A 10,359-nucleotide genomic window follows, 5' to 3' on the forward strand; every position below is an offset into this window, starting at 1 on the left:
AATGTTAATGAAACTAATAAGAATTGATGAGTTAGTTTTATTTTGTGTTGTCGTGAGTGTACAAGGATTATAGTAGGGGACTGAGAATCTATCCTTGCACTGCACTGGTGTTGAGGATTATCGTAGAGGCTGATGTGTTGCTTATCCTCGCTGATTACGAACTTATCTCATCAGCAAGCCCAGTATTTCTCCCTTGATCCTGGCCCTCAGGCCAACTGACTGTCCATTTTCCATCACTGATTCCCTGCAAGAAAATAATGATAATAGTTCTCCCTTCTTGGGTATTGTCCCCTTCCATGAGATTTCTCTTTAGAAAGAACCACCTTTGACCCCTCGTTTCATGGCAATTACAACCTCCCCTCCAATCTCTTTCCTCTCAAGTCTTTTGTTCTGCAGTACTGCCTCCTAAGTCCGGTTGCAATCCTGTTTGATCAGAGCCACATCTCTGTTGTGCCAGGGAAAGAGACTAAATGGGAAAATTTCAAAGTCCAAATAACGTCTTTTTGACCGACCATAATGCAGATGTCAGTCATAAAAAGTATATGAACGCATTTTCAACTTGGCTTCTCAAATCTTACAGTACTGAGAATACCACAGTTTAAGTGGGCAAGTGAAAAATGTGCCATCTTGGCACTCTACAAGTTCGTTCAAGGGTGAGCGCTGCCAGGACTCCTTGACCCGCATTACACATCCAGAATCCTTTAAGTTACGTGTCAAAGAACAGGTGGAGCCATATCCAGCATGTCATTAATCACAACCAATAGTTTTAGAGAGAACAAAAAAAAAAGCATTGGTTAAAATTATTAATTCCACAACTTATAATTGTATATTGAGAAATTACTGCAAATAAAATACATATAAAATCTCCAATTTTTAAATCAAAATGTTACTGATATTTTTCCATGATGGTTTTACAGAATGGTTGCTACCAAAAATGTAACTCCCAATCAGATTGTAGGTGCTGCATAAAAGCTGATAATAATCTTTAAATTTTCTGATAAATGGATCTGAAACGGTTCAGCACAGAAAGCTGATCTTCAATAAATCAGTTTCTTTCCCTTAAGCCAAATTAAATAAAAAATATTACCCTTATGATATAATAATGTTGCTTTCTCCCACTGCTGCAAAATCTATCAAAGCATATTTATAGCGAAAGTGCCTTTCATGAAATAAGCAAAGGAAAGTCCAGTACATCTAGAAATTTTCTCATTCTGATTATGAGAAATCACGAGAGGCCCTTCAGGCCTGAAGAAGGATCCCGGTGTAAGCAAGTTGATCAAATATCACCTATCCAGGGGGAGGCTGGTTTTTGAGATGGACTGGGCTGCGTCCATATCTCAGCAATATCTTGCAAATTTGAACAAAGCTGTTGCCATATCAAGCCATGATGCATTGTAATAAGATGCTTTCTGTAGAACTTGATAAGTCATTGGAGAGATGCTGAATTTCCTTAGCCTTCTGAGAAAGTTTGGAAGTTGGTGTGCTCTCTTGGCCATAGCGTCAATGTATTTGGACCAGGACAAACTGTTGTGATATTTGCACCTAGAAACCTGAAGCTCTCAACCATTTCCACTTCAATACCATTGAAACAAACTGGGCATGTACTCTTCCTCCCTGTGTCCAGAAGTTGTCATATACACTAGGATACAATGATGTTTACAGAATCAATAAGTATACATACAGTAATAATAAATACAGCAACAGGTGCAAAACAGCAGGTTGGTGCACGATGTTAGTGCAAAGATTGAACAGTGCAAAAGAATATTTAAAGCCCATTCTTAGTCACGTGTGTGATCAAAAAGATGAAAAATTGTGGAATACATCTCTTCTAATTCTGAAAGCATAACATATATTGTCTTGTACTGCATATATGATCCATTTTTTTCAGTTTATCAAGTGAAATTTTTATGTTATGTTTATTAGGCTAAGAGGTCAAACATGACTGGTCACGTGTGTGACATCACACGGAAACATTTTAGGAATTCTGAATTTTAAATAGCTGGAATGTTCATATCTTTAGCAGACATTCATTATAGTTCTGTAGAAAATAGCAATTAATAAGATTGACCTCCTACAATAATCACTTTGTGATGACATCTGGTCACGTTCAAGTTCAAATGAGTTTATTGTCATGTGTCCCTGATACGACAATTAAATTCTTGCTTTGCTTCAGCACACAGAACATAGTAGGCATTTTGGTTCACGTGTGTGGCATTTTGGTTCACTTTCCAAAAAATGGGCCTGAAATACAATATTGGAATGACCTGCTGAGGTAGTTAAAAGCAAGTTTGTGGCAGCACTTCCTGGAATGGGGTGTGGAAGAGGGAGAAGATTGGACTTTATTACCTTCCATCACAGTGAGGAATGTGGGGAGCCGCTGTGGTGAATTGTTTTATTTACTTTTATTTTATGTTACTGTGTGTCATGTTGCTTTTCACTTAGTATGGTAACTCAAATTTACCTGTACCTTAATTGGTACATGTGACAATAAACTGACCTTGAAACCTTGAAAGAGGTGACTGATTCAGCGGTCAGATAGCAATGGAGAAGAAGCTGGATGTCCCAGTGTTCAAGCTCCTGTATCTTTTCGTAGAAGTGAGAAAAGGGAATGGCTCGGGTGATAGGCATTTATAATGATGCCATGCACCATTGAGATGGAGTGGGTGGAAGGAAATGACAAGTCTGTGATGGACTGGGCTGTGTTCTTCACTCTTTGCAGATTGAAGCAGTTAAGAGCCAGAGCAGTTGTCTCCCAGGGCTGAGATGCATCTTGTCAATACTTTCTATTGCACATCTGTAAAAGCTGGAGAGAATCCTCGTGGACATGCCAAGTCTTCTCCAATGCTTGAGAAATATGATGATGTGCTTTCTTGATCATCTTGATTATTAACCTGACAATAATTTAGGTTAATTGTTACATATAATTTAGGTTACATTTTAGTAACATGAATGATAAGAAGCAATGCAAAATGGAGGACAAACCTCTAAGAGACGTACAAGAACAGCGAAATCTCGAGGTATATGTATACAATTTGTTGAAAGCAGTTTTTGTTTTAAAAGGATCTTGAGCTTTATAGAGGCACAGAGTGCAAGTGCAAGGACGTTATAATGGGATTTTAATACCATTAGGAGGGTCTTAAATTGCTTTGCACATTTTAACGGATTGTACATGGCATGACCAAAAATATCTTCATGCAGTATTGTCATTACGACATTGAAATAATGATGTGCTCAATTCGTTAAATTTGACAAGAACCTGCAAGCTTCTGACTGACACGAGCACCTGAATCTGCTTCTTGCTGCCTCTGTAGATTGCTATAACTGAGTCAATCTGGCATTCGGCATTGAGATTTGTAAAGGATTGCCAGTAAGGGAAATTATCCCTAGTACAGAGATGGTCATATCTTCCTGAACTTAAAAAAAAACAAGTTTGTGTTGAAATCAAAGTAAAGCAAGTTTTATGCTTACGGAAACATTACCTATCCATGTCGTCCAGAGATACTGCCTGAGTGGCAGAGTTACTCCAGCATTTTGTTTTATTTTATTCACTGTAATGTTGCTTTAACTGACTGAACATAATTGACATTAATTCTCTGTGCCCCAGTTTATTTTGGCTCAGCTGTGCTATTTCTCAGCCTAATTGGGAAATGAAAAGAATGAATTTTCTGTGCTGCTGTGTGTATATAATTTGAAATATATTTTGTGTGCTTGTGTTTATTTGGTACTTTTGGGTCATTTACTCTTCCTTCTATCTTTCTGACTAGATGAGGCAGTTGATAAAATAAAATCATTTTTGTTGCTGGTTTCAGGGTGAACAGAAGTTCTCCATGGTGGTGCGAGGAAAAATACAAAGCAGCTACCTGCGTTCCCTTCAGGAGATGGGAGAGCTACTGAGAAAGAGACTGGACACAGTTAAAAGCCTGAAAATTTAACTCTTTGAGGCGGAGAGGGAAGAGGAAGGTGGGGGGGAGGACAAGCGGCAAAAAAAAAAACTGCTGGGCAATGCCGCTTCACCCCAATACTGTTATCATATGTTCCTAGGACCCCATCAGATGCATCAGCTGATCCAGAACATTTACCAGAGAGCATGAAGGACTTTGCAACAAAAGAGTTTAAAATAAAAGGTTTTTAGAACAAAAAAAGTTAATAAATTATGTACATAAATTCAGAGTCAGAGGCCTTCTCTCAGACTTGGCAGCAATATTTTTAGAAAATGTTGGGTGTTTCTCTTGTGTAGTTCAGTGCATGACACACCCAGCAATATCGCTACTAGATGCCGAGAAGTCAAGAGAAACATCAGACTGTGTTCAGTAGAAAATAGTACCTGTGTCGGTGCTGAAATTTTGACTGCAGCTTTTACATCACACATTGGTGTACAGACTGTATATGTTAAGTATCATATGTTTCATCATAATTTATTCAATATTTCAATTATAATGTTTTTATTTGTATAAAATTTATGTTGCCTAAGCAGAACTCACTTTCAGCAACTGTGAAACACAGAATATGTGCTCTTTCATTGTGAATCCAACTTCCAAATTCATTCCCTTATTCTACCGTTCTCTTCCTCAAGGTTTTTAACTTTGAAGGGATTTTATTTTGCTTTTAAGGTGCTTCACTTTCAATTTTTTTTTTTTTTCCCCCAAGGTGTGTGTAAGCCACTTACCTGCAGTTTGTTGCGAATGGAATTAATACTTACGGTAGTTCTGAACAGACTAGGGGAGTCAAAATAATCTTCAGGCAAGTTGTTCAAAACCAGAAGACGTCAATGCCCGTCATATTTAATGCTGCCTCTATTCGCTGCCTCTGGTTTAAAAAAAAAGAAAAATGCATTGCATCTAACAGAGGCGGCCCCACCATTTGCGTTCACATCAGTTGACAACCAGGACTAACAAAGAGAGGAGGAAACCTAATGTATTAAAGTTATAAAAGTATTCTTTGACAGGCGAGCCTGGATTTAAGAGATGAATTCAAATATTAAACAGAAGACTGGTACTTATGGTGTATTTATCCCAAGTGTATTGCAAATATCTATCACCCTCCTAGGCAAGAGACTTGAGAGTGAAAATAATTGCAGAACCTGATTCATGCAAGCCTGGATCATGTGCTTCCCTAGTGGTTGAATGAGTTATATATTGTTGAACAATGTTAATCAAATTGATTTCATTTACGCTCGGTTTGTTAATGTCAAAATGGCTTTGAATTCTTAAATCAACAGTATTCCAAACTGTGAAGGATGAACATATCAAGTAACCCATTATTTTCCCGTCGTTTTTGCCCCATCCCCGCCAAGAGAAAGTATTCTAGTTTTAAATTATACTGGGGTCAGTGTATTTTGGTGTGCTGTCAATTATGAAAAATCTGTCAACAGTCCTGATCTCCTCTTGGTTTTGGATAAATTGCAAAAAGACGTCCGATCGTCTTACAATTTCCAAAGGATTGAGATGGTACTTCTAGGAAAGTGAGTGGGAATAGGGAGAGGCAGGAAATTGAAAATGCTTCCTTGGCTTGCACATCAGTGTGAATTTTGTGCAGCAGCACCATTTCAAGTTTGTATATTCTCCAGCTTAAAATAAGCGAGGGGGTAGCATGTGAACGCAAAGAGCAGAGAAGCTGCTCTCCTTAGAGCAAAGTAGGTTAAGATTTGACGAAGGTGTTTAAAATCCAGCAGGGTTATGAGGGGACTGTTTATGGTGGTAAATGGAGGAAACAGATTGAAGGTACAAGGCTAAAGTACCAGAAGTCAGGAAAGAAATAAAGATCAATACAGTGATTATGATCTGGAAAGTCCTGCCTGAAAGGGTGACAGAAACCAATCCAACAATTTCCTAAAGAGAATTGATTAATTACTTGGCAAGACTATTTTCAGATTCTGTGGGAAAAGAACCTGGGGGTATGTGTATCATTGGGTTACACTGCTAAAAGCTGGCACTGGTAATTTGGCCTGAATGGCTTCCCTCGTTCTGTCAGCCCACAAGTAAATGTGATCCCACGTTGACCCAAGGTTCTTGCTACGTTGAAGCTGGGATCTTGTTTTCTGTTTTGGATCCCTTTGTAGGAACCTTTACAAGAAGAGTTTTCATTTTCTCTCAGCTACATTCAAGGCACTGCATAACGATTTTCATAACCCATTTCCCAAAGCATAATTCTGTTGAATGGAAATAAAATTTGTCTCTGTAATATAGGTGTCTAAAAAAATATAATTAGGGCCATGATTGAGAGAGTGCCTGGAGCATTATTGCTCCAATCAATTAAAAATCGGCAATGCATGGTTAAAGATGCAAAATACCAAAATGGGAACTTTTATCAAATTAGCCAAATGCGTATTATGTGCAGTGTGGAAATGATATGAAGGCATTAAACAACTGGATAACATTCTTTTAAGTCTAGTTTTTGCCCTTAAAAATAAACTCTTTATCTTTAACTATCAAATCATATAGTTTCTCATTGTGCCGTGTTCTTTTACAACAGTGAACTAAAGTTACACAGTTTACCACACTTTATATGAATGTGATCTACCCTATATTTTTTTACATAAATGTAACATTGATCAGCAGTTTGAACTTCAATGTGCAATACAAACCATGTCCTGACCTACCATTGCCTTAGCATGATGCTATTTTACTTCGGAGTCACGTGAGTGACTACGTGAAGAAGCCTGCCAGGACGCATGCGTGACATATCGCTTTCACGCTTGCGAAACGACAGGCGGGGTGGAACGTTCCCCCGCAGCGGTAAGTTTGAAACCGCGACCTGCAGGTAAGTGATTTACTCTGCGGTAGTTTTTGTCCCCGCGCTGTTTTTACACAGGGGGGGGAAGCTGGACAAAATAGTGTCCACAAGTGCTGCGAGTGAAGCTGGCTGGGGAGGACCGCGAAGTTGCGGGAGCCAGCAGCAGCTGAAGGCACAAGCCCCGTAAGGGATCAGCTGTGCCGACTTTTGGTCCCGCGCCGGCCAGAACACCACGGCCGGGCGGGAGACTATTCAGAATGGGGCCGTCGACTTTTGACAAGTCGAAAACAGCAGGAGGCGGGGTGGAACGACGTTCCCCCGTAGCGACAATTTAAACCCAGGACCTGCAGGTAAGAGCTGCGGTCTTTTTGTGTTTTCCCATGCTGATTACAGGTGGAGAAACCAACGGGCTGCGACAAAGCTGGTGGGCTAGCAGCGGCCAGCGGCACTTGAATCACCTATAATGGGATCAGCTGTGCCCGATGTCGCCTCCGCACCGGCCAGATCCACGCGGCCGGGCGGTAAGGCTAGACACAAAACAAACTAGGTCGTGTACTCAGAGGAGTCTGACTTTGAACAACCGCGGGCGGCCAGCGACCGAGAGCGCTGGAGCCGGATGGAGCGGTGTGTGGAGCATTAGCTCCAACGTGACAGACTCCGGGAGATGGAGTCGGGTCACTGTGGGCCCTATGATAAACCCACAGCAGTACCTCTTGAAGGGCTGCACAGTGCTTCTACCTCATCAGAGGGGAGCACTGCGGGTCAGTTCTGGGCTGACCTGGAAGAGGGGTCCGCAGAAGGAAAGACAAGTGTGCAAGGGGTGCATGGACTGTGCAAACCTGGGACTACAAAACCACCAATACTATTGTTTGGAGGCAACCTATCGAAGGAAGTCAAGGAGCTCGATGAGGAAGCAAAAACCCTGGGACTAATAAAAGGGACTCCAACAAAAACCCACTACAGCCAAAGACAGCACCCACCAGCAGAACTGGTGTAAGCTCGAAGGCCCGGTACTCAAAACATGAGTCTTTTTAGGCCATGGCCCAGGCTGGCCTTCTTGGAAGATGCGGGGACCTCCAACGCCAACCAAACCGAAAATCCAGACACCAGCGCAACAACAGCAGCGAAGAACCTACAAAAAAGAAGTAAACCTACCTCCATAGTTACCAGTGGCAGGTGGGTCTGGTTCCCTACAAAATACAGGGAGCGTGGAGGTTGGGGGGAGATTACACTCTTTTCTGAATGCATGGAGCATGTTAACAACCGATACTTACATCTTAAGCAGTATCCAGGGATATACAATAGAGTTTATACACAAGTACAGCCCTCCAGTTCAACATATACCGAACTGAATGTTCGTGCTTTCTGATAAAGAAAAATCAAAAGCGCAAGCTGAACTGGAGCGGCTTTACGTAAAAGGTGTAATTGAGAAAACTCAACACGAACCATTAGAATTCGTGTCCAATATATTTACCAAAAACAAAAAAGATGGTGGTTGTCGCATCATCATAGATCTGACAAAATTGAATACATTTGTACAATATATTCACTTCAAAATGGAAACCTTTGTTACTGCTAAACAATTAATTTCTAAAGGTTACTTCATGGCCAGCATCGATTTAAAAGATGCTTACTATTCAGTGCCTATACGAGGTGACCACAGATGTTACTTAAAATTCAACTGGATGGGACAACCTTGGCAGTATAAAGCACTGCCAAATGGATTATCATCAGCCCCCAGGCTGTTCACAAAAATTGTGAAACCAGCCCTAGCGTTTCTACGTAAACGTAAACACATGGTCATGGCATATTTAGATGACATACTCATTGTGGGCAAAACTTTGGAATTGGCCAAACAAACTGTAACAGCCACAAAACAGTTATTTGAAAAACTGGGATTTATTATCCATCCAGTTAAATCTAAACTAACGCCCTCCACTACTATGGACTATTTGGGGTTCACCATTGACTCAGTTCACATGTCGGTGACTCTGCCTAAGGGAAAGGCTAGAGATTTAATAGAGGCTTGCAATAACCTCATTGACATCAGCAAACCATCCATCAGATTGGTAGCAAAAGTAATTGGCAAAATGGTGGCTGCCTTTCCAGCCACACAATTTGGACCTCTACATTACCAAAACTTACAGAGAGCAAAAATACAAGCACTCAAAATTAATGCAGGTCACTTTGACAGACCTATGAAACTACCAATCAAAGCTAAAATGGAACCAAAATGGTGGATAGATCTGGCTTTGTTCCAATCCAATCATTGTCAGTAACCCTTCCATGGTACTACAAACTGATGCCAGTGCACTTGGGTGGGGAGCCACCAATACCATCACCAGCTGTGGAGGTAGATGGACTGCTCAGGAGGCATCATTATTACTCACACTGGGCATAAACTGCCTGGAAATGTTGGGTGCATTCCATGGCCTAAAGTCATATTGTACTGGGTCATATCACCAGCATGTTAGACTACAGATAGACAATACCACCGTGGTAGCATACATTAACCACATGGGTGGAAACAAAATCGACATCATGTGACAATCTGGCTAATACAATTTGGCAATGGTGTATCCAGAGAGATATTTGGATATCAGCCACTTACCTACCAGGAAGACTAAATTTAGTGGCAGACACCAGGTCACGCAAATTTAATGAAAACACCGAATGGATGTTGAATAAAAAAGTATTTGCTGATATTACAGCAAAATATGGAACACCAGATATCGATCTATTCGCATCCAGACTTAACCACCAGTTATCAAATTATGTTTCATGGGAACCAGACCCTGGGGCAGCGGCGACAGATGCATTTTCGCTGCATTGGGGGGGAAATTGTTTATTTACGCATTCCCTCCTTTCTGCCTCATCAGTCGGGTATTAAGGAAAATACAACAAGACTGCGTCTGGTATTTTGGTAGTACCCGATTGGCCTACTCAACCATGGTTCCCAGTGGTATTAAACATGGTATTAGAACCATGTATCACCATCCCACATAGACCAGATTTATTGCTACATCCCGTAACAAGGGATAGCCACCCATGCCATAAACATTTGAACTTATTAATTTGTAGAGTTTAAAAACACCTCTACTACAACTGGGACTGACGGACCGAACAGTGAACATGATCTCGGCGGCCCAAAGACAGTCAACCAAAAAACAGTATCTGGTCTATATCAGGAAGTGGGAGATGTACTGCCATAAAAACAACATCACCTACAGAGACATGAACATCCCGTCTGTTCTGGAATATCTGGCAGGCCTCCACTATGATGAGGGGCTCAGTTACAGTGCCATAAACTGCGCCAGAAGTGCCCTATCGACTTACCTATGGCAGGGGACAGAGCGTTACTCTGTTGGGACTCACCCACTGGTAACAAAACTTATGAGGGGAATTTTTAATACTAATCCCCCAAGAACCAGGTACTCCCAAATATGGGATGTAAGTATTGTCCTGAAGATGCTCAGGAATTGGTCTCCAGCAACAGCTTTGTCCCTACACAGACTGACATTAAAAACAGTCATGCTAATGGCATTGGTCACGGCACAGAGGGTACAGTCACTGCATAAACTAAGACTGGACAACATGACTTCCTGAACAGAAAATATTACGTTTCAT

General features: G+C 41.0%; 1 protein-coding gene across 1 annotated transcript in view; it reads left to right on the forward strand.

The window, feature by feature from the left end:
• Positions 1–6,435, forward strand: part of naa25 (N-alpha-acetyltransferase 25, NatB auxiliary subunit) — a 62,625-nt gene extending 56,190 nt beyond the window's left edge. The window contains exon 24 of the mRNA XM_033043710.1: positions 3,810–6,435. Coding sequence (XP_032899601.1) covers positions 3,810–3,932 — 123 coding nt within the window. The 3' untranslated portion in view covers positions 3,933–6,435. The remainder of the gene's footprint in view (positions 1–3,809) is intronic.
• Positions 6,436–10,359: the final 3,924 nt, after the last annotated feature.

The sequence above is a fragment of the Amblyraja radiata genome, chromosome 25, assembly GCF_010909765.2.
Source record: "Amblyraja radiata isolate CabotCenter1 chromosome 25, sAmbRad1.1.pri, whole genome shotgun sequence".
In the NCBI taxonomy this organism is placed as follows: domain Eukaryota; kingdom Metazoa; phylum Chordata; class Chondrichthyes; order Rajiformes; family Rajidae; genus Amblyraja; species Amblyraja radiata.